General features: G+C 43.9%; 1 protein-coding gene across 2 annotated transcripts; it reads right to left on the reverse strand.

Annotated features, from left to right (window-relative positions):
• Positions 1-3,591: 3,591 nt before the first annotated feature.
• Positions 3,592-26,258, reverse strand: LOC132765334 (H-2 class I histocompatibility antigen, Q10 alpha chain-like). 2 transcript variants are annotated; one of them, XM_067465446.1, is made up of 9 exons: positions 26,073-26,258; positions 25,226-25,501; positions 13,653-13,928; positions 10,510-10,794; positions 9,412-9,495; positions 8,983-9,015; positions 6,096-6,128; positions 4,615-4,648; positions 3,592-4,099 (listed from the first exon to the last, which is right to left on the reverse strand). In XM_067465446.1, the coding sequence occupies exons 1-8, from the start codon at positions 26,143-26,145 to the stop codon at positions 4,629-4,631; spliced, it is 1,080 nt and encodes a 359-aa protein (XP_067321547.1). In that variant the 5' UTR covers positions 26,146-26,258; the 3' UTR covers positions 3,592-4,099; positions 4,615-4,628. The 2 variants fall into 2 exon arrangements, with proteins under 2 accessions (XP_067321547.1, XP_067321548.1); XM_067465447.1 differs by lacking the exon at positions 4,615-4,648.
• Positions 26,259-27,724: the final 1,466 nt, after the last annotated feature.

Genomic DNA, 27,724 nt, shown 5'->3' on the forward strand with positions numbered 1-27,724 from the left:
AGCTGAGGAGCCTTCTCACCAAGGTGGAAGAAAAAAGTGCAAAAGCTGGGTTGCAGCTAAACATTAAAAAAAAACCAAGATTATGGCAACAAAAATGATTGAAACTGGGAATTAGAGGGAGAAAACATGGAGGCAGTGACAGACGTTCTATTTCTAGGTGCAAAGATCACTGCAGACGCAGACTGCAGCCGGGAAATCAGAAGATGTTTCCTTCTTGGGAGGAGAGCAAGGACCAATCTTGATAAAATAGTGAAGAGTAGAGACATCACACTTGCAACAAAGATACGCATAGTTAAAGCAACGGTATTCCCCGTAGTCACCTACGGATGTGAGAGCTGGACCTTAGGGAAGGCTGAGTGAAGGAAGAGAGATGCTTCTGAACTGTGGTGCTGGAGGAAAGTTCTGAGAGTGCCTTGGACTGCGAGAAGATCCAACCAGTCCATACTTCAAGAAATAAAGCCCATTAGAGGGAAAGGTATTAGAGGCAAAGATGAAGTACTTTAGGCACATCATGAGGAGACAGGAAAGCTTGGAAATGCTGGGGAAAATGGAAGGAAAAAGGAAGAGGGGCCAACCAAGGGCAAGATGGATGGATGGCATCCTTGAAGTGACTGGATTGACCTTGAAGGTGATGGCTGACAGGAAGCTCTGGTGTGGGCTGGTCCAGAAGGTCACAAAGAGTCGGAAGCGACTGAACAAATAAACAACAAACAACAAATATTGTTATAATGTTGCACCCTCCTTTTTGAGACAGCCAACCTCAAAAACTGTGGCATAGACACCGAGAACTGGGAAGCCCTGGCCCTTGAGCACTCTAGCTGGAGATCGGCTGTGACCAGCAGTTGTGGAGGCCTTCTCTCACCGACTAAGGCCTACCTCACACTGTGAGGCCTTCTCACAGACTGAGACCTTTCTCCCACTGAGGCAAACTAACACAGAGGCCTGCTAAGCTAAGTCGCCTAAGGGCTGAGAATAGCGGCATACAAATGAAGTAAATAAATAAATAAGCTACAGGCACACCTGCTTATATAGAACTGCAACTTTTCCTGAGTCATTGCATCCATTTAACCCTTTCAATGCTTGAATCACATTTTGTAATTAAAACTCCCTAGTTAATTTTTAGTATTTCTGTCAAAAGGTGGCTATTTACTTGTATGTGACTAAATTAAAACATTTTTATAGACGTTGTCTCCTTTGTGGGCTTATTTATGTGCTTGTTTCTTTTTTAGAGCAATGGAATTGTGTCCCTTGTATGCCAATTTGAATTAGGACTGAGGTCAAGATCCTGAGCCACTTCTGCATAGTGTAAGTAGTTGCCAGCAAATAGCTATTCCACTTTCTCTACACAAAATAAAAACATAACACAACTTATTGATATTGGAGGCCACTGGGAGAAGTCATCCAGAGTTTTGAGTGTAGCGCCATCAATGTGCAGATGACACCCAACTCCATCACTCCTTTTTACTCCAATCCAAGTTGGCTTTCTTGATTTTAAGCAAGTTGTCCATTACAGGAACGGACTGGATAGGGGCAGACTTACTGAAAATCCAGAAAGGACAGAGGTGCTCCTGGTCAGTCGTAAGGCAAATAAGGGAATAGGGATTCTGTATGCACTAATTCAAATATATTCCTGGATTCAACTTTCAAACTGGAGGTCCAGGTTTTGGAGGTGGCCAGGCATGCTTTTTGCACATTTAAAACTTGTATGCCAACTGTGGCAGATGTTGGAGCTGGCCATGGTAGCACTTGTGTTACTTAGATCCTGTTTGAACTACTGCAATTCATTTCATGTGGGACTCATTTGATGAGTGTTTGGAAATTCCAACTAGTCAAAGAGATACAGTTTGAGTATTAATTAGGGCAAGTTATAGGAACCACACTTCACGGCCATTAAAACAGCTCCACTGGTTGCCAGTTTGAAATTCTGGTTGACTTCTGAATCCCTATATGGCTCAGTTCCAGGTTATCTGGCAAACTGGTACCCTTTTTTGAAAGGAAGCCCAAGAACACATCTAAGTGAACTGTATGTATGTGCCTTCAAGATGCCTGTCGACTTCAGCAAAATATTTTGGGTGAAGATGGAGGAGTCCATCAACAAATCCATAGCCCATTCCTGATGCTTTTGTCAGTGATTTATAGTTTCCAAATCATGACCTCCCCAAACCACTGTAAACTGGATATCAAGCGTCCCAGAAGCAAGCAAAATACAGTCGAGTCCTTTCACAGCAAAAACATGCTTCAACCCGTCTATCAGCAGAGTCCAACTGCCAGTATCTAAGCTTATCTACAAACAGTTTACTAAACTCACAGATTCAGGTTTCCATCCAAAATATCTGTAGGCTTTAATCTTCACCATTGCAATATATACAAATATACAATCAGGATTCGCAGATCCTCTGTCTCGTACTTGCAAACAATCAGAGTAATCAGATAGTCACATCCAACATAGGCAGGTACTCACACCAAGTCACACAGGAGAGAGAAAGATGGATTCTTTCATCCTCCTTATATAGCCAACTGCTGATGGGTTATCAGTAAGGGACCCTGGCTGATGCAACCCCTTTGTAATAACCCTCACATGGTTATGGCAGATATTCACACTAAGTCACACAGGAGAGAAATATGGATTCTTGCCTGTCTGCTGATAGGTTAGCAGTAAGGGACACTGGCTGATGCAACCTCTGCAATAACCCTTGCATGGTTATGACAGATACTCACACCAAGTCACACAGGAGAGAGAAAAGTGGATTCTTCCATCCTCCTTATATAGCCACCTGCTAATAGGTCACCAATAAGGGACACTGGCTGATGCTACCCCTTTGCAATAACCTTCACATGGTTATGACTCAGCCATTACCACATCCCTTAGTTATTGTATCATGACATTCAGTCACTACCTAGGTGCTATCCATATTCCACATGTTCATCAAAAATTATTTTTCTCCAACAAGAAATGCTGTGCAATTTCTAACTAAAGTTTTAGTAATGGTTGAGGCTGTTTGGCCTCCTGCTTTTCCAGTCTGTGGGAGCCAGAAAAAGTGGGTATTTTTTAGAATAAAGTGAGAATTACTATTCTTTGATTTCTGGAACCTGTAGTTTCAAGTTTTTCTGAAACTGAAAGACAAAACGTCTGGTGACAGAAGGATCGTGAGTCTGTTGGTTTTAACTGTTCTCGTGATGAAGTCAGGTCTTGGAAGCTGAGGCCAGACCTTAGAAAAGTCACTTTTCAGATTCCAGTTGTAGAATACCCCAGCCAGTAACATAGAGAGTTATAAAACCTCAGCAGATGACAACACATCTATAATGAAGAAACAAGCAACAACAAGGAGAAAGGGGGGAGATTCTCTTTATTTTTGCCTTCAGAATGACTACAGGCATTTAAAAGGTCAGATACATGATCATACAGCAAAATAAAAAGACATTAGCTCAATTTTTATGGATGCAAAAAGCTAAGAAAAACATTCAGCATTTGCGTATATAAAAACCCATATCTCCCCCCCCCCCAAAAAAAACCTGATTTTGTAATGTTAAAAGAATTAACAGCTAGAAAATTAATTAAGTTCTCAAAACAACCCATCACACATTTGTAAAAAAAGAACCCCAGGGTTGGTCTCTTCCTCTTTGGAGTCTCCTCCTCATTCTGCCCTTAAGTAGAAGCAGCAATGGCCCTTCAAGAATGAACAGGTTTTGGGTGGACACAAAGAGAGAATATCCTCCTGGACACATCCAAAAAGAGACAGGTTGTGCTCATAATACAGAAGTAACTCATAGGATTGCAAGCAATAGGCATGTATTCCAGAGCCATTTTTTCCTCTTATGGAGAGTAGATCAATTCAATTTAAACGGAGTATCAATAAACTTTTTTTTAATCAGGTGAAAAAGCGAAGCTCATTCTTTCAACTGCAAAATGATCCTAAAATGCTTGATTGTTGCAAAAAGAAAAACCATAAATCACCACACGCCCAGCTCCCTGATATCAAAAATATTCTCAAAATTTGTACAGGTGGAGCAAAGGTGAAGATTAATGGAGAGATCCTCAAAGTGCTTAGGTGGATGTATTCTTCATCTCTTCTCTCTCATGGCAGATTTGCCAGTTATACTAGGGAGAATAAAACAGGGAAATGTTTAGGAATCAGGTCAAGCAAACAAAACTGGAAAAAATTTATCTAGATTTAAGAATGGGTGAAGAAGACAATCTCAAGGACACACTGGAGGGGTTTGTAAGCAGAGGAGTGGGGGGCATCCTTTGTGGGTTATAATGGGGGAAAACATGATTTCTTCTTTTGAATTAACAATATGTTTGCTGAAGAATGTCAAACTCATGTTTTCCCTAACCTTTCCGTGCTATTTCTGCCTCTGGCACCAAATTTTCTGTACGAGAAATAGTGCCCAGGAACACATCTCCTTTGTTTAATCTCCTTTGTTTGTTTAATGAGGTCTGTCAGTGTCACGAAAGGACCTCTGCCCTATAACACGGCACCCTTCTGCTCCCTCTGAACTCCCCCCACCCCCAGTTCGTTTCTGAATGAAGTTCAGAGGTGGGATTTGCCTCCAAATAAGAGATGGATTTCCTACCCATGATTTCTGATCCTGTCCCCTCCCACTGCCATTTACCTGCTTTGAGATTGCTAGATGGGCACCGCAGTCCCTGAAAGAGACAGAAGGAAAACTGAGTGAGCCTCTCCTTCAGTATGAAGATGACATTCTCACTAAACCTACCATACAAAGTCTACCTAGTCTTAGAGGACATGCTTACTGTGGACACTGTGAATGTTGCTCCCAGTCCTTGAAGACTCAACAATTCACACACCCAACCATGAAGATTACTATACCCTTAAATGAGTTTACTATCTGCTCCTCGGAAAATGCTATATATTGTATTTTATGCCCATGTGACCTTCTTTATATTGGCATGACAAGTAGATCTGTCAAGGTCAGAACCATGGAACATCGCTCATGCATAAAAAAACAAATACAATGATAGTGTTCTTTATTCTCATTTTCTGGAGAAAGGACATACATCTACCAGTTTCAAGTTTTGCATTATAGAAAAAATCCACACTAAGCCATAAATGGATACTAAGAATTATCTTTTCCAAAGGGAAGCATTTTGGATTTTTAAGTTAAACACAGTGTTTCCTACCGGCCTTAACGACAGACTGGACCTCAGCTGCTTTTTGTAATAAGCCCTATTATCTACCTTATCTACTTGTAATTTACATTCCCGCTGACTGTCTGTAACTAGCCTTGCCTTTAAATCCTTGCTTCTGTGTAATTGCATTGCTCACGATCAAAGACCAAACTGTAGGGCCAGCGTCGTCTCATTAATAACGTGTGTGTAGTCTTTCTCGCTGGAATGCATGTCATTATCACTGAAAGTTTTGGTTTGGGTGCCTTTTTTGGCATATCTATAATGTTGTTTGTTATCACCCATTTAGGGATGTATGGTGAACCACCCACTTTTATAAAGAAGACAAAATCCTGAAGAAGGGGAAGTCCCCCAAAACTAGGCAACCTCAACCTGGGGATCCTTGTCGTGTTATAGTTTGGATAATATTTTGAACTGGACAGCAATCTGAACTATTTGGACTTTATTTGGACTGCATTTTGAAGACAGTTTACTTTCTCAAGGACAACGAGATAACCAAGTAGCACTCGGACTGGTAATTTCTTTGTGTGGTTTATATGCAGTATATTTACACGGTTTATGTTAACATAGTTCTGTTTGGGTAACAGTTTGTAACTTGTATTTTGTCAAGCTCTGAAATGGGCTGTGTCTTCACTGGCTGGCCTCATGCCATACACAACGGTGTTTGTAGCTGGGATTCCAGAGTCTGGGCACTCTTTGCCCCTGAGGTGCCAGATAGGAACCAGACCGTGCCTTTCAGTCTCCAGGGCTGGGCCATTGCTCTTAATAGGACAACGAGAGAGGAGAGGGAAGGCTTCCCCTTCAATCACGTGAAACTTGGTACAAGGTTGGGAGATAAATGAGTGGGGATATGTGGGGATCAAACTGTAGCACTGACTTGGCAGGGAATTTATTTTCGACTTGCAAGTGCTTGTACTCTTGGGAGTGGGAATCACTTAACATTTACCTGTCCCAGAGCTGTTGGATCCTTGGTCACTTGCTGAAAAGGAAACAAAAGACAGTCGGATCAGTTCCTTGGACAGAAAAGTTTTGATTTATCTCTTTTTCTCAAGACAAAGATGTACACACATGTATACACAGAGTTATAAAATAATCCTAACATTTCAGAATATGCATATTTTTGTGCATATGTATGTGTGTGTGTGTGTGTGTATCTAATATATATATTAGAGGTGTGTGAAATGCCAAAAATCCACTTCATTTGAAATGTGAAATTTGTACCCCCCCCCCCCCCCCCCCCAATTTTGTTTCATATTTCTAAATAATCGTAAGGGGTCCATTTTCTTTTGCATTCGAAATTCTGAAAATTCATTATTATTTCGTTTTGTTATTCTGCCCATTTGCTCCAATGGGAAACATTTCCAGGGCTTGTTTCTGTGTCATTTTTATGGCTATCAGGATGAAACCCGCTACAATTGTAGGACACATTTACTACTGTAAGCCTCCAAGTTTCAGAATGTTTCACTCATCCACTAATTTTGGGGAAATTGTTAAAAGATTTTACAAATAACTGAAAAAACCCACTACACGGACCCTTGAATTTTTCTACAATGACACAACATATCCAGAGCATCATTTCTCCAGTTTCAGAATGATCTGCATGTCCACTGATTTTTAGGAGTTTTTTTTTTTCAATTTCAGCACCGGAGCTGAGTCACTCTTTCTCAGCATCAAAGAACTCGGTTAACACACTAAGCCATCAAAAGAAAAAGGGGAAAAACAGCCTAATTCTTGGCTTTTATCATTTTTCTAAAGGCGACTTGAATATTTCCTCCAAGAAAAAGGAAATAAAGAAATAACTTTATAGAATTATTAATTGAAAGAAATATATATGTAATACGGTAAAGGAAAAGAAAGGATTAAGTTGGTAGAATTGACCCCAAAATATTTTTAATATGGCAAAGTAAAGGAACAGTTTGGTAGAATTATCAACTGACCCCAAAATATTTTTAATATGCCACTATTTTTTGCTTTATGCCTGGCAGAAAAAAGGAAATAAAGAAATGATTTTGTAGAATTTTTATTAATTTTAAATTAAAGAAATCCAAAGGCAAAAATTCTAATGGGTTTCCAAATCAAATATGTGTTGGGACTCAGCTTGTGATTTAACCCGAGACTGTGCTTGAACCTGTGATTGTGTTTCAGTCTCCTAATGTTTCTGTGTCTGATGTGGGTAACGAGGAGGGAAATCAGTTTCCTATTGCTCCTGATGTAGGGAGTGCTGTGGCTGACTCTGAGGTGCAAGATGGAGACACTTTGGTCAATAAGTTTCATGCAGACACTGACAGAGAGGCTTCGGTGCAAAGGGCAGATTCTCATGAGAATGTTTCTGTCAGGCCTTGGGAGGAAGGTTTATTCCCTCCGCCTGTGAGCTCTCCAGATTCTAGTTTGGAAATCAAAGTGTGAGACCTGGTAAAGTTAATGAGGAGTCAGATAAGCAGAGTCGGTGGCTGGAGATTAGCCAGAATCGACAAGAGGCCCAATGTTTACATAGATCCGAAAGAATTCGTCAGTTAAGGTCAAAGACTGGAGGAAAACAAAACCAGTTTTGGGGATTTAAGGTTTGCCTTTAGAAAATCTTGTCAGAACAGGCATCGTTTGGAAACCAAGCACAAGCCTCATGGAATTCCTGTTCAAGTGGTCTCGTCTTCATGGTTTTTTCTAGCCTTTCAAGTTGACTAGCAGCACCTGGCCTTTTCTTGCTTCTTGGTTGATTCCTGTCTGGAAAATCAGTGCCTTGGATTGTATCTTCATGCTTTTTGAACATTGCTTTTGATTGCTACGTTTGGACACTGTTTCATCTTGCTGCCTCTGAATGCCTTATTGCTTTCTGGAATCTTATCTATCTTTACAAGCATTTATTTCTACTGGCTTTTTTGCTAAGCTTTAATAAAAAGGATTGTTCCTTCACTCAACGTGTGGTGTGTTTATAGTCAGAGGGGCTATTTCCTGTTCTGGAGTGCAACAATATGAATCCTTAGTAAATAGAAAGACCCAAAACAAATGAATCCTTTGTAAAGGGAAAAAATCCCACACATGCAAAGAAAATGATCCTAAAGGGATCCTAAGCTGTGGCTGTATGCAAAAGCAGTGGAAAATAGACCGAATTAACTCCCTTGATCTCCCTCTCACAATGGTGAAAGAGGCAGCATGGCCGCTTCCATTTAAGAGAAACGCCCCCTATCTTCCCCTCTCCCATAGTCTTGATGGGCTTACAAAAATTAACCAACTTGGGTGTCTTGATCAGTTTGCATTTGGTGGACTGAAGACCGACAGGTTGCAGGTTAGAATCCTGGGAGAAGCAGATGAGCTCCCTCTATCAACTCCAGCTCCTCATGCGGGGACATGAGAGAAGCTTCCCACCAGGATGATAAAAACATCAAATCATCCGGACGTCCCCTGGGCAACATCCTTGCAGACAGTCAAATCTCTCACACCAGAAGCAACTTGCAGTTTCTCAAGTCACTCCTGACACAACAGGAGATTTGGTGGGGGTGGCATACAAATTCCACCAAAATACTTATGACTTACAAATACGTCCGAATGTTTGCACAGCTCTAATATATATACACAGAAATATATGTAGATATGCATATGCATATTATGAGAACACTGCAGTTCCAATGCTCAGCATATAGAGAATGCCCAACATCCCCTCCCCCTGCCCATCTAGGGGCACTTCACAATATGAACTGGATCCAGCCAGTGAACATGGAGCTGCCTTCTGCAGCCGCTTTTCTCAGTTAAATATCTCTCCTTGCTTTGCTTCTTTCTGGCAGGCCATGGCGTTCACTGCTTAGGAGTAAACCTCCAACGGGGGAGGTGGTACTCACCTGCAGCTTTGTTGTATCCATCTTGACGTTTTCCTGCAGAGACAGAATCAGGGAATTAAAGCTGACTTTCTCATTCTCTGATGGGGAAGACCCCACCCTCCTCCTTGCACAAATTTTCTCCCATTCCTTCCTAGCTACACATAAGGAAAGAGGCCTCCTCGACGCTCCAGGAGAGACCAACTCCCCAGCTAACAGGCTGAGACTCAAGCTCATGATGTGGCTGAGAGAAGGCAAAAAAGACTAATCTAGACCTCCAAGATGTTGGTTAATAACAATAACAATAACAATAACAATAATAATACTTTATTTGTAGCCTGTCCTATCTGTGAGCCTTCCCCTCAAGGGGAGTAGGGTCCGCAACAGGAACAACAACCCCTCCAAACCACGAAATGCCTCCCCCACAAAGAATTTCATTCAGAATTTACTCACTGAAATACACAGCAATCCCAACCAGTGAAGCAATCAGGATGAAAACCCCCACGACACACCCGATGATGAGCCCCAAGTTGAAGGCTGAAGGTGAAATGGGAAGAAAAAAAAAGAATTAAGAAAACCAAACCTTTTATGGAGCAGGTTGTAGAGATAGTCAAGAACTGTGGAGGGCATGAGTACCAAGGCTAAAAGAAGTGTGTTTGTGTACATTCAGTGAACAGCCCAGCTCTGATGACCATCTGCCAGGGTTTGAAGAAGTGGAAGCGTCAATCTCTGTTCCAGGGGAGAAGCCGTAATAGGAGAGCAGCCAGGCACAGCTCCATTATGCCTCAGTCCCAATGGCTGGTGGGAGGCCCTCCTTCCATCTCCCAACTGCCTTTGCTCCGGCCTCTGAGGGAGAGAAGAGCAGCCTGCATCTGATGGATTGAATCCCCTCACATACAGCCATTCTCTTTTCCTTGTGGGTTTAGAGTTTATGCCCAAATATTAGGAATTTTCTAATGATTTGTAAACTGCTTCAAGTATAAATATTCTAACAAATGCACACATAGTAAAATACTAAAATTTAGCTGTTCTATTTTGTTGCCAGATTTGCAATTTAAACATTGACAAATTGACAATGGCTTCAAACTATAAGAAAGGAGATTCCATGTGAACATGAGGAAGAACTTCCTGACTGTGAGAGCCGTTCAACAGTGGAACTCTGCCCCGGAGCATGGTGGAGGCTCCTTCTTTGGAAGCTTTTAAACAGAGGCTGGATGGCCATCTGTCAGGGGTGATTTCAATGCAATACTCCTGCTTCTTGGCAGGGGGTTGGACTGGATGGCCCATGAGGTCTCTTCCAACTCTTTGATTCTCTGATTCTATGAAATTTATCATCCCAGCCACTCAGGATTAAAGGCAGAAAGAGTCCAGCCAGACTTCACACTGAGTAGAAGATATGAATGTATGGTATGGCCCAGAAGGCACTTGCAGAGAGGGTGACATTGGGGTTGAATAGTATACAGCTGAGGTCTAATGACAGAGTCCATAGTATGGTATCTCTAAGGGAGGGGTGTGGCTGCCCTTTTGCCCCTCCCCCCTCAAAGGACTCACCAGGCTCCTCCCAGGCCATGTCCACAGGGTTCGGAAGCGCATCATGTTCCACGTGGCATTTATAGCGTTCCCTCTCCTTGGGGTCCACTGTGACGCTCCTCCAGGTGTAGTAAGTCCCATCTGAGTTGGGAGACACCAGGCCATGGTAGATATCTTGCATCCAGACTTCTCCATCCCTTTTCCAGTTGATGTCAATCTCCTTGGGGTAGAAGCCCCCAACATGGCAGATCAAGGTCTCCATGCCGTCATAGTCCACCTTGCGTGCCACTTTCACGTCTGGCACCTCTGCAAAGATGACATGAGAATAAGCGCAGGGCTTTACTAATTTCCAACCAGGTGAATGCTCCAGTTTCAGAAAAGCAAGGCACACCTTGTGGCTTCTGATCCCCATGGAGTCAGCACTCACATCTAGAGGACCCCTCTAAGATTAAAAAAAAATGAACCCTTGCAAAGAAGGGGATTCTCTACCACCCTCAGATGCTTTGATAAAACTCAACCATAGCATCTAACTCATGGTCCTCAGGTTTCGCCAGGGCATCTCAAGGCATCAAACGTTCCCATCTGAAGAGGCTCAATGTCCCCCATCCCAGAATCAGTCTCTGAACATAATTCAAAACTGATCTTAGAGAGTCCTGTATTTGTTCTCCCGACCTCTCATCAACAACAAAAGGATCACCGATGGGAACTTGAATTTCAACAGGGCGAAAGGCCAGAAGAGGAAAATTATTGTCAATGGCTCTGCTATTTTCCACTGGATTGATTTTGGACAATAGAATCATAGAGTTGGAAGAGACCTCGTGGGCCATCCAGTCCAACCCCCTGCCAAGTGGAACTCTCTGCCCCGGAGTGTGGTGGACGCTCCTTCTTTGGAAGCTTTGGAAGAGGCTGGATGGCCATCTGTCGGGGGTGCTTTGAATGCAATTTTCCTGCTTCTTGGCAGAATGGGGTTGGACTGGATGGCCCACGAGGTCTCTTCCAACTCTATGATTCTATTATTATTATTATTATTATTATTATTATTATTATTATTATCTCTTAGGTCCAATCCTTCTCTCAGAGGGCCACAGCCAGTGGTGCTGGTAATGGACTTCTGTGCTTCCAGAGCACTGTGGTTCTGGAAAGGAACTTTTCCAAGATCTGACTGGGGACCGGTGGGGGTGGGCTACCTGGGAAGGGCTCTCCTCTGCAGTCTACATCTGGTCCTGTTTAAGCCAAGCAAAATTTGACCACTAACCACTTGAAGCATATTTTTCAAAGAGGGAGTGGTGTCAGTTTCTTGTAGCATAAAAGTTATTTATTCATTTCTTTATCTACGATATTTATATCCCACCTTTCTCTACCCCCAAGGGGACTCTAGGCAGCTTACAATTAGAATAAAAGGAGGAGGAGAAAGAATGACTAAGTGGTTTGTATTTTAGTTTAAGATTTCATGGGTGTAAACGGGTGAGCCTCCTTGTGGACAGGAAAAGCAGGGAATAAATAAACATAATAATAAACAGAATAACAACAACAATAACCATCAAATTCTTCAAATGCAATCCAGAGTGCATTCCCATAATTGTATAAATGTGCTTTGTAACCCGAGAGTTTAATATCGCTCTATATGGCATATGAAGTATCCATGAAAATGAATACTAAAAATAGTCTTAAATCAGGTGCTTCCTTGTTCCCTCTTCCTCCTTTTGACACATAGATGGCATGCCCATAGCCAGGATTTTGATTCCGGGGGGGGGGGGGGGGGGGGGGGGGGGCTGGGTTTTTTTCAGGGGGGGTTTGGGGGGGGCTGAGTTTCGGGGGGGGAGGCTGAGTCTGAGTGAAAGAGGGTCTAGCCTTGCAAACCTTTTGTATCATTACCCCAATACCCCCATGCATATGGGATATATTGAGTATGGTGAAAAGTCTGAAAAGTGTTCCTACCATACATCAAGGGAACCACTGACAGCATAGGGAAGCTGATGAGGAAACACAACATACAAACAATCTACAAACCCACCAAGAAAATCCAACAAATGCTACGTTCAGCGAAGGACAAGAGGGATCCTCTCACCTCTGCAGGAGTCTACCGTATACCATGCAGCTGTGGACAAGTCTACATAGGGACCACCAAACGCAGCGCCCAAACAAGAATCCAGGAACATGAAAGGCACTGCAGACTCCTTCAACCAGAGAAATCAGCCATAGCAGAGCACCTGATGAACCAGCCTGGACACAGCATTTTATTTGAGAACACAAAAATGCTGGACCACTCTCACAACCACCATGTCAGGCCACACAGAGAAGCCACTGAAATCCACAAACATGTGGACAATTTCAACAGAAAGGAAGAAACCATGAAAATGAACAAAATCTGGCTACCAGTATTAAAAAATTCTAAAATTGCAACAGCAAAAACAGCAGAGAGAAAAACAGGCAGGGACATCTAATCACCTTTCAAGAAGAGTTTGCTCCAGGCACAGTCAGCCCATTGTATGCTAATCAAGGTGGTCAGTTGAAAGATCCACACCCAGCCCAACTTACAAAAGCCTTTTGTCTCACCCTGGTCATTCCACAGATATATAAACCCCCTTTTTCCCCAGCTCCAGCAGACCTCTGAGGATGCTTGCCATAGATGCAGGCGAAACGTCAGGAGAAATGCTTCTAGAACATGGCCATATAGCCCGAAAAAACCCACAAGAACTGAGAAATTATTGTATAGTTTTAAGTGTTTTTTTTTGCACTATAAATAAGGTATGTACAGTGTGCATAGGAATTCATTCATGTTTTTTTCAAATTATAATCTGGCTCTCCTAAAGTTTGAGAGACTGTGACTTGGCCCTCTGTTTAAAAAGTGTGAGGACCTCTGCCATAGAGGGTGGACTGAACTATCTCAGCTTGGAAACTGGAAAGGGGGGGGGGGGGAGGAAGTTTGTTTGGATGGTTTTGGGGCCAAACAGGGAGACATGGAGGAAATTCAATCTCCGTTGGCATCTCAGGATACCGCCCCCCCCCCCCACCTCCATCCTGTATACAGTCCAAACCCCCAGTGTCCTCTTTCACCTTGGAGTATGTTTTCCTAATGTCAAAAACCTAAAATGGATGTGGGGGGATGGGAAGGCTATGAAGACATTGTAATCCTCCTCTCCAACCCCCCTCATGCCCCTCACCTGTCCTCAGCAGTGTCTCCTTCCCGTACTCCAGGTATTTCTTCAGCCAATCAATGCAGTCCTCCTCCAGGTAGGCCTTGTTGCGCTGAGCAATGATCCGTTCAGCCTCCCACTTCCTCTTGGTGTTCTGGGCTGGGACATCGGCTGCCGTCCAGGTGAGGGTCTCCTTGTCCAGGCTGATGTAGTCCCTCCCATCATAGGCATACTGCATGTGCCCTCCTTTGCTCCCGTCTCTCCTCAGCTCACAGCCGTACATCAACTGCCAGGAGTGAGCCCCTGGAAAAGACCCACAAAAGTCATGAATATTTATTTTCCTCAGGCACAGCATTAACCCAGTATTATCATTTAACTCCTGAGATAATGAATCCCCCTTTCCCTCTTCCTCCTCCTCTCTCTCCTCCTTCATCCGATTCTCTCTCTTAGGCCCCAATGCCTTGGGGGGGGGGGCTCCTCTAAAATCTCACGGAGACCACCACACTCCCACTTAGAAGGGGCATTCCCTCATGATCCTCTCCTGCAGAGGAGGGGATTCTGCCAATTCCTATTAGCTGCTATTCTTCCATTAGTGTCACATTTGGAGATGGTGGGCCCAGTTCCCACCCCTTTCCACAGACACCCCCTAAAAAACCACACCATTTTGTGCCAAGAGTGACAGTGGATGTGTTTCAGTAAGTGGATGTGTTTCTCTGAGGCTACTTTAGCATTAGGCCGAATGGAGAAAACAGTGTTCTCACCAGGGCTCAAAAGGGAAAACATTGTATATTACAGGACGGGGTGGACTTTTGATCCCGGAAGGAGAGAAGGGCCTTCCTGAAAGAGAGAAGCATTGCCTTGCCTGGGAGTGAAGAGGCCAGAGCCCCAAGGGGAATACACCTCAACCCCCCCCCCCTCCCCAGCCCGTGCTCTGATTCAGGCAACATTCCCAAAAGTTGTTCCCTTCACCTTCCAGAATCTCCTCCATCTACTTCAGTGGATCTTTCTTCCAGATTTTTCTAAAAGACTCCCTCACCTCCAATGTGGCTGTCATAACAATAAACCAAATTCAAATGAAACCTCTTTGCCATCGTGGTAACTTCAGGCTCTGAGGAAATGCCTTCAGAGGTCCCAGTCTTTTTCTTAAAAGGTAAAAGGTAAAGGCTGTCCCCTAGACATGAAGTCCAGTCATGTCTGACTCTGGGGTGTGGTGCTCATCTCCATTTCTAAGCTGAAGAGCCGGCATTGTCCATAGACACCTCCAAGGTCATGTGGCCGGCATGACTGCATGGAGCACCCTTACCTTCCCCCCAGAGCGGTACCTATTGATCTACTCACATTTGCATGTTTTTGAACTGCTAGGTTGGCAGAAGCTAGGGCTGACAGTGGAAGCTCACACTGCTCCCCAGAATCGAACCTGTGACCTTTCGGTCAACAAGCTCAGCAGCTCAGCGCTTTAACCCACTGCACAACCAGGGGCTCCAAACAAATCAATCAATAAGGAAACTCTTTTTCTTAGGGTGTCCTTATGGAGTCTTCCATGCCCTCAACTGAGGCTGGAGCCCTTGGCATATTTATTTCTGTGTGTAAGAGAGAGAGAGACTTTGAGTCCCCTCTTGACATGGACGATGGACGATGAAAGCAACAGCTCCCCTGGCAGACAGAAAAAGTTAAATAGCCTCTGTATAAGTCTGTATATGTCTGTACGTCAAAAATTGGCATTGAATGTTTGCCATATATGTGTACACTGTAATCCGCCCTGAGTCCCCTGAGGGGTGAGAAGGGCGGAATATAAAAGCTGTAAATAATAATAATAATAATAATAATAATAATTTCCCAGGGTTTCCTTGGGCAAGGAATCCTGAGAGAGGGTTTGGCCAGTTCCTCCCTATGAAACATAGCACATAGCACAGGGGATTCCTTGGTGGTCCTCCATCCAAGTATTGACCAGAGATTAGCCTGTTTAGCTTCCTAGATCATTGGGCAATTAGAGCATCTAGGCTTTTATTGGGAGTAAATCCCACTGAATTCTGTTGAGCTTACTTTTGAGTAAACATTTCAAGGCTGAGCTATCAAGTGATTTTATAATATTTTCCCTGGCCTTCTATGGAAAAGGGCCACAACCAAAAAAGGTCCAGGAGAGATGCCACAGTTCTTTCAGAAAGCAGATCCTGGAATTTTCCTCCTAAGGACAGAAAGGCTTTCTTCCAGGATGAACTTCCTTCTGCTCCTCTCCCCAGTCTGCTGGAGGCCAAGGTGAACCTCTTCCTGTAAGACTCTATTGTTTTCTAAGGACGATCCTTAGACAACTTCCTGCTGCTTCTGTTAGCACCCAGTGGCACGGAGTTCCACAAGTTCACTGCATGAACAATATTTCAGACTCATCTCAATGGATAGTGTCAGTCTTACTGTTTGCCATATAGTTCACCTTCCAATTAATTATTTTATTTTATACATTCCTATGCCTCATCCTTAAAGAGCTAAAGCTAAGATGAACTCGGGGCATTTCTCCCAGGAGCCCGGTGCCCTTAATTATTTATTTATTACCGCATTTATATCCCGCCTTTTTCAACCCCGGGGGGAGGAAGGGGGCGGAAAGACACTCAAGGCGGCTTCACAACAGGCAGCAATTCAATGCCGGACACACATATCAAATAAACAGTTACAGTTAAAACCTGCCATTAGAACATGAATTCTTAAAACATCAATTAATACATCAGTTAAATACACGCCAAACATACAGTCTAGGGCTGTTCCGTTGTCAGTCATATTCTTTCATAGTTACATATTGCACTGCTCTAGTTAATTGTTAAAAGCCATGTCTTAAGTTTTTTCCTGAGAGGGGTCAGAAGAGAGGAGCAGATCTGATATCACTTAGGGTGTTCCACAGACGAGGGGCCACCATTGAGAAGGCCCTATCTCCCGGCTCCACCAGTCGCATCTGCGAAGCAGGTGGGACCAAGAGTAGGGTCTCCCAAAATGATCTTACTCTCCGAGGCGGTTCATAAAGAGAGATACGTTTGGACAGGTAAACTGGGCCAGAATAGTTTAGGGATTTATAGGCTAAAGCCAGCACTTTGAATTGTGCTCGGTAGTAGACTAGTAGCCAGTGGAGCTGCCATGACAATGGATTGTGTGCTCCCTGTACCCCGCTCCACTCATTGGACCAATTGAAGCTTCCAAACAGTCTTCAAAGGCAACTCCACATAGAGCATGTTGCAGTAGTCTATTTGGGATGTAGCAAGAGCGTGGACCACTGTGGCCAAGTCTGACTTCCCAAGGTAAGGGCACAGCTGGCGCACAAGTTTTAATGGTGCAAAAGCTCCCCTAGCCATTACCGAAACCTGCGGTTCCAGGCTCAGCGACAAATCCAAGAGAACTTCCAAGCTGCGAACCTGTGTCTTCAGGGGGAGTGTAACCCCATCCAACACAGGATGTAACCTTATACCCTGTTTGGCCTTTCAACTGACCAGGAGTGCCTCTGTCTTGTCTGGATTTTCAATTTGTTCACCCTCATCCAGATCATCGCAACTGCCAGGCACCAGTTCAGGAACTGAACCACCTCTTTAGCAGCAGGTGGAAAGGAGTGATGGAGTTGGACGTCTTCTGCATACAGATGGCACTGAAATTTGAAACTCTGAATGATCTCTCCCAGTGTCTTCATGTAGATGTTAAACAATGTGGGGGACAGTACTGAGGCCTGCAGGATCCCACAAGACAAAGGCAGCGGGGCTGTGCCCTTGGACATGTGCATTAGGCTTTTGTTTTCCACAAAACCACTTGACTTTGCCCTGAAGGGAGAAAATAGCTGACCACTCAATCTGACATCTTAGAAGGGAACATGACCTGTCTGATTAAAATGTTCGACTTTTCTTCAAATCCAAGGATTCAGATGGAACTACAGCAATAGACTGAAGCCAGCACTATCACTATTTAATGTGAATCCCCTTCTACAGTTCTCAGAGGAAGGGGAGAAATCTCAGGGCAAGAATGCTGTCTTGAGAAATATGTCTGTCCACACGTTTGCTTAATATTGTTATTAAAACTTGGTGTCTTTTATCTGAATTGCACAGTCTGTGTAACTGTGCTTGATGCTTAATATATTATACATATTTCATGACATGGCTGGAGGCTTCACTTTGTAACACTGCCTTGTAAATCTCATGTGAGCCCCACCTTCAATGTGCAGATGAAACCACTCCTTTCTGTCCCAATATGAGAGCGTCCATATTGGCCTGAATGGGGGCAAACAATCAGCGCTAGTTAACATTTACCTGAAAACACAGGGGAAAGTCACCTGGAGCTTGGCTGTGCCATGTATATGCAGTGACCCCCAGCTCTATTCCTCCTTCCCATTCCAAGCCAAAGAGCCTCTCCCAGTCCCAAAGCAGTGCCTGGTACCAGTCATGATCTGGATGAGGGTAAACAACCTGAAACCTAATCCAGGGAAGACAGAGGTGCTGAGGTTCAGTCATAAAACAGACCAGATAATTGGAATCCTGCATTAGATGGTGTTATGCTTCTCCTGAAGATTTAGGTGTGCTGTTTTGGGACTTGGACTCAGACCCATATTCTCAGAATCAGATTTGGATCTGGAGGCACAGATGTCTCTTGGCCAGGACTGCTTTGGCACATCTAAATCTTGCATACCAACTGCACCAGCTGCTTGAACTGGCCAAGGTGGCACATGCTAAACTGCCATACTATTCCCCTGTTAAAATAACTCCATGGCCAGCAGTGTGTTTCCAGGCGTCATTCAAAATGCTGGTTATGGCTTACAAGGTCCAATCTGTCTCAGGTCCAGGCTATTTGGCAGACCTTACCTTCTTATATGAGCCTGTCCAATCATCAAGAGAGACTCTTCTCTCAGCCCCATCCCTGTCACAAGCCCAGATGTGGGGTGTGCGGGAGGGGGGGGGGCTTCCTTAGCAGCTGCCTGAGACTCTGAAGCCCCTTCCCAGAAAGGACAGAACAGCTCCCTCCTGCTGTCCTTCTGTCTGCAAACAAACTCCTTTTTCTTTTTAAAGAATGGCCTGAGGATGCCATATTGTTTAAAATGGAACTGTTTTGATTTACTATTTATTCTTTTAATTGCATTTTATTCTTTTAAATGGAAGTCTGAATAGTACAATACTGTTTTATATTCACTTCTTGTCTCTTTAACTGTACTGTACTTTTCAACTGTAAAGTTACTTTGAGTTCCAATATTGGGGGGATGGAAATATACTAATATTCATACTGATGTCTCAATTTTTGCCCTGAAATCTCAGTGTCCAGAACTGTTCTTAACCAGAACCCATATTTCATCTTCCATCACAACTTTTTACATTCTTTATTCCTATATTTTATATGCATTTTTTAAATTCAGGGTTCAGCGTCCCCATCAACCGAACTATTATAATTTTAGCAGGAGATGAAGAGAGATGAAAGGAATGAATATGAACTTGGCCATCTTTTCTCCCAAAACCTCTTTGATGATGGAAGTACTGTGTTTCTGGCACAGAAATGGGATCTTTTGGGGGGGGGGGGGGTTATGACAGTAACTGCTTTGTGACGAATCCTTCCCTCACAGGGGTTTCTTGGCAAAAGACTTCCAGAAGTGGTTCACTGGCACCTCCTTCTATGTGCAGGACTTCCAAAAATTTGCTAAAGTGCCACTGCTCTTCCTTCTAAGGCACCGTTTCTCAACCTGGGGGTCGCGAGAGGGTGTCAGAGGGGTCACCAAAGACCATCAGAAAACACATATTTCTGATGGTCTTAGGAACACAGTGCTCTCCGGAGGTAGGTGAACTACATCTCACCTAACTCACTGTCAATTCCTCCAAAATCCCTGCAGTATTTTCTGTTGATCATGGGGGTTCTATGTGGGAAGTTTGGCCCAATTCTATCATTGGTGGGATTCAAGGGGCACTTTGAGTGTTGGTGAACTGTAAATCCCAGCAACTATACAGCTCCCAAATGTCAAGGCCTCTTTTTCCCAAACTCCACTAGTGGTCACATGTGAGCATATTGAGTATCAGTGCCAAGTTTAGTCCAGATCTATAATTGTTTGAGTCCACAGTGCTCTCTGGATGTAGGTGAACTACAACTCCAAAACTCAAGGTCAATGCCCACCAAAACCTTCCAGTATTTTCTATTAGTCATGAGAGTTCTGTGTACCAAGTTTGGTTCAATTCCCTCATTGGTGGAGTTCAGAATGCTCTTTCATTGTAGGTGTACTATAAATCCCAGCAAGTACAACTCCCAAATGACAAAATTAATTATCCCCCCCCCCCAAATATGGGTATATCACATATTTGTATCAAATGCATCCTGCATATGAGATATTTATATGATGATTCATAACAGTAGCAAAATTACAGTTGTGAAGTAGCAACAAAAATAATTCTATGGTTGGGGGCCACGACAAAATGAAGAACTGTATTAAGGGGTCGCGGCATTAGGAAGGTTGAGAAACACTGTTCTAAGATCTTTCACCAGAGTCAAGCCATCCCCCAATTGCTTTTGGGCCTATTTGGTCTGGCTTCTCTGCAGAAGCCTCTCAGATGTGGGAGATCCTGCCATTAGCACAGCTTCCGGTCTCCCCAGAGTTTGCATTCCTGCCTTAGCAAAAGGTGAGCTGAAGTTAACCTGGCTGCCATTTATTTTCCGAGCCCAATTCAAGGTGCAGGTGCTCACCTACAAAGCCCTAAACGGTTTGGGACCACCCTACCTGCGTGACCGCATCACCATCTACGAACCCACACGCTCGCTCCGGTCATCTGGAGAGGCCCTGCTCGTGATCCCACCTACGTCGCAAGCGCGCTTGGTGGGGACACGGGACAGGGCCTTTTCTGTGGCGGCCCCCCGACTTTGGAACGCCCTCCCAAAAGATCTCAGACAGGCCCCTACTCTAGCCGTTTTCAGAAGGAATTTAAAAACTTGGCTGTTCCGTTGTGCCTTCTCAGACTAGGAATCCCCACCCAAGGCCTAGTAGCACCTTAGCATAACTAATCGTCGCTGCACACCGCACTTTTAATCCTACGTGCCTCCTGCCATTTCAGCACTTTTAACCTTTGTACCCCAGCGCGCCGGCCGAACCAGTTTTTAATAATGTCTTGATGTACTGCTATTGTCGTTATTTTGCTTATTGTTTTGATTTGCTTTGCTATTGTTGTGTTATGTTCTCTATTGTATTGTGTTTTGAGGCTTCGGCCTGTGTAAGCCGCATCGAGTCCTTTGGGAGATGCAAGCGGGGTACAAATAAAGTTAATAATAATAATAATAATAATAATAATATCTCCTTCCACAAATGCTTCTCCTGTGTTCACTTAGATGGGATTCTGAGAGCAGAAATGTTGTTAGACTGCAACTCCCAGCACTCTTTCCGCTGGGTGTTCTGACTAGGGTGCTGAGAGTTGTAGTTCAGAAGCAGGCGCCAGGCAGTGCTTGGCCCTCTTGTCCTAGATATTCAATGAAAAGCACAAACACGGTTGTGCTCTTCCTTCCAGTTTCTCTGTTGAGATGTTCCTATTATTGATGGAACCCTGCAGGGAAGAAGGACACACATTCTTCCACATTCATACAAATCTCTGAACTTTGAGATTCTCTGTGCAAAAAAGGGATCCAAAGGTCTGGACGCAACCACTAATGTCCATGCGCTACTCCTTGAAACCTTTGCTCTTATGAGAAAGGAAGGTTAAAAATTATGAGTTTGGAAGGGATCTCAAAATTATTTATTCCACCTCCCAGCATGTATATTTGATATTATTCTTAATGACTGTTAAATAAAAAATCAGTTTATGTGCTGTCACTTTTCTTTGCTAATCCACCATTCTTGACATGTTACTTTAACCACTTAAATGGTAAAGGAATTCAACATTTTGTGATTCTGCTACATAAGGGTCTAGTTAGTCACTCATTTAAAGGGTTTCCTACAGCAAAATACTAAGCTACAAATCAGATTTAACAAGCATTTGTCTCTATATTCTAAGGACAAGAAATTAGAAAACAAAAATCTAAGTGTATTTTAAGGCCAGAATCTGATTGACGACATTTATGACGACATTTGATGACATTTATGATGAAGTCCATCCCACTGGACAAGGACGGAAATGATTTTTTTTCAAAGCTATAATCCTAGTTCGATAAAACTACAGCAGTTATTTCTCCATGGTGTGTTTAAGTAAGAGAGAATGGACAACATACTGGTTAAAAATGAAAGTAATAGAATGTTATCTTCATTTGGTTATTTCTGGTCCTGGGCCTACTGGGCATAGACCCTCCCTGACTCTGAGGTTCCCTCCTCCCCCTCCAAGCTTTTCCTCCTCTTTCCTGCTCCTCCCCCCTCCCTGCCTCCTTGCCACAGAAAGCCCTTTCAACCTGCCTCCCTTACCAATAAAATCCTTTTTTCCTCACCTTTCTTGCCACCCAGATCCTTTCCCCCTTGCCTTGCCTGCTTCCAAAGCCCTATTCTCTCCCACCGCTCAGGGGGAGCTATGGTTGTGCTTTTCCTGCATGGCAAAATAGAGGGGGTTGGACTAGATGGCCCCTGGGGTCTTTCATAGAAATACTATTCAGTTTTTGATGATCAAAAAGTTTGCCCATGCTTGAGATAGATAGATAGACACACACACACAAACATTAAATATAACGTAATATATAATATTATATATAAAAATTTCTTGGGGCTCCATAATCAACTTTTGCTTCGAAAAGGGCTCAGCGGCTGAAGAAGTTTGAGAACGCCTGGTCTAGATGAAGAAACTGATATTTCTTTTGCAGGTCAGTGCTGCCATCCTGTGATGATCCTTCCTGGGGGGGAAGGGGGGCTCTTGTTTTAGTCTCGCAACTCCTTAGATAACCGTCCTCAGAGGTTTCCTTGCTAAAGAGGAGAAGGGGAGGCAACCCCATGCTGTTGCTCCCTCTTCCAGGATGGAGATGCCAAGGAAAACCTGTCTCATGTTGCTGCACTCCCTCACTTGCCTATTATTATTATTATTATTATTATTATTATTATTATTATAGTCCTATATTTTTCTGTACAAGGAGACTCAAAGTGGCTAATATTAAAAGCATTACAATACAATTCAAAATACACAAATATTTTAAAAAGATGGTTGTTGTGTGTTCTCCAGGCTGTATGGCCATGTTCCAGAAGCATTCTCTTCTGACGTTTCGCCTGCATCTATGGCAGGCATCCTCACAACCTCTGAGGATGTCTGCCAATGATGTGGCCGAAACGTCAGGAGACATTTGGCCCAGTGATTCTGGCCATGAAAGCCTTTGACAATACATTAAGGAAAGTATTAAAGGTCATTACTATTAAAAACAATTGATGGATTAAATCCATCAAAACATTTTTTTAACCACCGCAGCCCTTGGTATGATTTTAAAAATCTTCTTTAAAAGATAAAGATTGAAAAGAAACATTCTGGTAAGAGCAACTGAGAGGAAGATATGAAACTAATTGATAATATCACTCCTCTCTTCGCTAAGTAAAAAGCGAAAGGATTCCCCTTGATGTTAAGTCTGGTTGTGTCCGACTCTGGGGTTGGTACTCATCTCCATTTCTCAGCCAAAGACCCGGCATTGTCCCTAGACACCTCCAAGGTCATGTGGCCAGCATGACTGCATGGTGCGCCGTTAACTTCCCACCAGAGCAGTACCTTGTTACGGTGTTTCAGAACTAGAATTCAACACCTGGAGGTGTTTTTTCCTTCCCACCGGAGTGGTACCTATTGATCTACTCACATTTTCATGTTTTTGAACCGTTAAATTGGTTGGAGCTGGGGCTGATAGCAGTAGCTCACTCCCCTCCCCAGATTCGAACTACTGACCTTTTGGTCAGCAAGTTTTGCAGCTGAGTGGTTTAACCCACTGTGCCACTGGGTGTTCCCCTCCCTTTGCTATAAAGGATATAATGAACTTTTAATACTTTAAGTAGTGACAAGAAGTGCAGTGGAAATGAAACATGAGAGGTAAGAAGCACAACTCCGCACACTGCCTTTGCTCCTCCTTCCCCAGCCCCTCCCCCTGCAGAATATTAGGTATGGGCAAAGGTTTAATTGACGACCAATCACTCCAAAGCCTTTCTCTTTCCCTTTGTGTTCCTTTCCTGACTTTTACACTTCTCCCCTTGTAGACGTGGGAAAAATAAATGGAAATGTCCAATATATCTATATCCATAAAAAGTAATGTGCGTTTGTGGGATTAACATAACTCAAAAACCACTAGATGAATTGCCGTCAAATTTGGCCACAAGATACCTACTAACCCAAGGAGTGACCATCACTCAAAAAATTGATTTTGTCATTTGGGAGTTGTAGTTGCTGGGATTTACAGTTCGCCTACAATCAAAGAGTATTCTGAACTCCATCAATGATGGAATTGAACCAAACATGGCACACAGGGCTCCCATGACCAGCAGAAAACACTAGAAGTGTTTGGTGGGCATTGACCTTGAGAGTTGTAGTTCACCTACATCCAGAGAGCCCTGTGGACTCAAACAATGATGGATCTGGGCCAAACTCTACACAAATACTCAGTATGCCCAAAGGTGAACACTGGTGGAGTTCGGGGAAAATAGAATCTTGACATTTGGGAGTTGTAGTTGCTGGGATTTATAGTTCACCTACAATCACAGAGCATTCTGAAACCACCAACAATAGAATTGGGCCAAACCTCCCACACAGAACCCCCATGTGGGCCACAGCAACATGTGGCAGGGGACGGCTAGTCTGTATAAATAAAAATGAAATGTTCGTATGTGGGATTAACATAACTCAAAAACCACTGGGTGAATTGACACCAAATTTGGACACAATACACCCATCAGGCCAACGAGTGACCATCACCCCTAAAAATGCACAAAAACACAGCAGAACAAACTTAAAAATCCCCCAAAATAAACCATATATACATATACACATACGTTCATACACATATACACAAGCACACACACACATACACACAATCACACACAATATACACATATACACACCTACACACATATACATGTACACATACAATACACACATATAAACACACACATGCATATACACATACACACATATAAACACACACCCATATACACATACATACACACATATAAACACACACATATAGACAATATACGTATACACATATAAACACAGAAATATACATATGCACAAATACATATACACCTACACACATACACATATACACACATATATATGCATATACACAAGCACATACATATACACAATATACATATACACATATAATCACAGAAATACACAAATATATACACATGTATACACACATATACACACAAACACACATATATACACATACACAAATATGTACACACATTACTACACATGTGCAAAACCACATATATATATATACACAAGCACACATAAATACACATATACACAAATATATATACTCACACAAAACACATATACACAGACTGGGCCACAGCAACGCCTGGTAGGGGAAGGCTAGTATATATAAAACCTGCCCATATAGAAAGGTTTTCTTGATGTCATCCCCCTCTGCTTTCCACTCCCTGATTCTGAGAGGAAGAGTTCTGGGGGTGAGGAGAGCAGGCGCCCCCCTCCCTTCCTTCCGTTTACCTCCGCTCTGGTTGTAGTACCCGGCCAAGTTGTGCAGGCTCACTCGGAAGCCCAGCTCAGAATTCTGCGCACGCTGGCTGTTCCACTCCCAGTACTGAGGGTCCTCCTCCTCCACCTTCCTTATCCAGGGGACGGTAGGAACAAGCCTCTTGGCTTTGGCATCATAGGAAACAAACTCCTGGTCGTCTACGTAGCCCACAATGAAAAACTGTGGCACCTGCTGCCCAGGCTCAGAGACAGAAGTGTAGAAATTGCGCAGGGAGTGGGAGGAAGAGCCTGGAAAAGAGGGAGAAAGGAGACATTATTCCAGTGCCCAAAAGGACGCATTTTGTGCCACAAAGAAACAGAACATGGACAAAAGGGGAAGGGTTAAGAACAATGGCTTCAGACTACAGGAAAGGAGATTCCACCTGAACAAGAGGAAGAACTTCCTGACTGTGAGAGAGAGCTGTTCAGCAGTGGAACTCTCTGCCCCAGGGGGAGTGTGGTGGAGGCTCCTTCTTTGGAGGCTTTGAAACAGAGGCTAGATCAGTGTTTCTCAACCTGTGGGTCCCCAGATGTTTTGGCCTTCAACTCCCAGCTGGTCAACTGGCTGGGATTTCTGGGAGTTGTAGGCCAAAACACCTGGGGACCCACAGATTGAGAACCACTGGGCTAGATGGTCATCTGTTGGGGGTGCTTTGAAGGCGATTTTCCTGCTTCTTGGCAGAATAGGGCTGGGCTGGAGGGCCCAGGAGGTCTCTCTAGGATTTTATGATTCTATGACTCTCCCAACTCTAGGAGTCTATGAAGAAGCAGCAGCAGGGAGAAGAAGCCCCCCTTCGAGGGTGCCCAATCTTCTACTCACCGGAGGAACCCCCCAGCAGGAGGGCAGCCACCCCACAAAGGAGGAGGAAGGGGCCCTCCTGGGACAGACCCATCTCTTCCCCCCCAAGGAACCCCTCTCTTCTCTCTCTCTCCTTCTTTTCGGCCAAACTCGGAAGCGAAGAAAAAACTCTCCTGTCTCTTCGCTGTCCAGCCTTGCACTGCCAGGGAGGGGCCGCTCCGCTCCGAGATAGAGAGCCAGGATTGGCCGAAAACGGAGTCGTGGGCCAATAGAAAAACGAGGTTGCCATGTCGTCACCTGGTGCTGGGCAGAAGCCCGGCCGCAAGCGGAGAACTGCCTGGAAAGGGAAAGCGAAACTTTCCTGGGTCGGAAGCGCTTTCGGGAATCCCCTCCGAAGGGAGGAGGCCTTGGGCAAGAAGGAGGGAGAAGCGAGGGGCGCCCCAGGAATCCGCACAAAGCAGGCCTTGAATGAGGAAGGCCCATCCCACCAAGAACTTGCCACCATTCATGATGATCCACACAGTCAAAGGCTAGTTTAGAATGGAATGTTTGTTTGTGGGATGAACAGGACTCCAAAACCACTGGGAGAATTGACACCACATTTGGACACAAGGCACCTCTCAGGCCAAGGAGTGACCAGCACTCCTCAACACACTGAAAAACACAGCAGAAGGGACTTAAAGCCCAAAAAAAACCCCAAAATACATTACAATGCACACGCAAAACCACATATATACATACAGATATGCATATACACACACATACACATACACAGAAAGAAGGAGGGAAGGAGAGAAGGTAGGAAAGAAAGAAGCATAGAGAAGGAAGGAGGGAGGGAAGGAGAGAAAGAGGGAAGGAGAGAAGGTAGGAAAGAAAGAAGCATAGAGAAGGAAGGAGGGAGGGAAGGAGGGAGAGAAAGAGGGAAGGAGAGAAGGAGGGAAAGGAAAGGGTAGAGAAGGAAGGAAGGAGAGAAAGAAGGAGGGAAGGAGAGAAAGAAGGAAAGAAAAAAGGTAGAGAAGGAAGGGGAGAAGGAGGGAGAGAAGAAGGAGGGAAGAAGAGAAGGAAGGAAAGAAAGAAGCATAGAGAAGGAAAGATGGAGAGAAGGAGGGAAAGAAAGAGAGAGAGAAGAAGGAGGAAGGGGAGAGGGAGGGAAAGAAAAGGGTAGAGAAGGAAGGAACGAGATAAAGAAGGAAAGAAAGGGGTAGAGAAGGAAGGAAGGAGAGAAGGAGGGAAAGAAGGAGGGAAGGAGAGAAAGAAGGAAAAAAAGAAAGGTAGAGAAGGAAGGAGAGAAGGAGGGAGAGAAGAAGGAAAAGAAGGAGGGAAGGAGATAAGTTAGGAAAGAAAAAAGAATAGAGAAGGAAGGAAGGAGAGAAGGAGAGAAAAAAGGAAAGAAAGAAAGGTAGAGAAGGAAGGAAGGATAGAAGGAGGGAGAGAAAGAGAGAGAAGAAGGGGGGAAGGAGGGAAGGAAGGAAAAAAGGGTAGAGAAGGAAGGAGGAGGAAGAGAAAGAGGGAAGGAGATAAGGAAGGAAAGAAAAGGGTAGAGAAGGAAGGAAGGAGGGAAGGAGATGAAGGAAGGAAAGAAAGGTAGAGAAGGAAAGAAGTTGATAAAGAAGGAAAGAAAGAGAGAGAGAAGAAGGGGGAAGGAGAGAAGGAAGGAAAAAAGAAGGGTAGAG

The sequence above is a fragment of the Anolis sagrei genome, chromosome 2 (genome assembly GCF_037176765.1).
Source record: "Anolis sagrei isolate rAnoSag1 chromosome 2, rAnoSag1.mat, whole genome shotgun sequence".
Lineage (NCBI taxonomy): Eukaryota > Metazoa > Chordata > Lepidosauria > Squamata > Dactyloidae > Anolis > Anolis sagrei.

Coding starts and splice junctions, on each gene's coding strand:
- LOC132765334 (XM_067465446.1), bottom strand. CDS start 26,145: ATGGGTCTGTCCCAGGAGGGCCCCTTCCTCCTCCTTTGTGGGGTGGCT. Junction 10,795..13,652: donor GGAGACACTGCTGAGGACAG/GTGAGGGGCATG, acceptor TCATCTTTGCAG/AGGTGCCAGACGTGAAAGTG. Junction 9,016..9,411: donor TGGGATTGCTGTGTATTTCA/GTGAGTAAATTC, acceptor CTGTCTCTGCAG/GAAAACGTCAAGATGGATAC.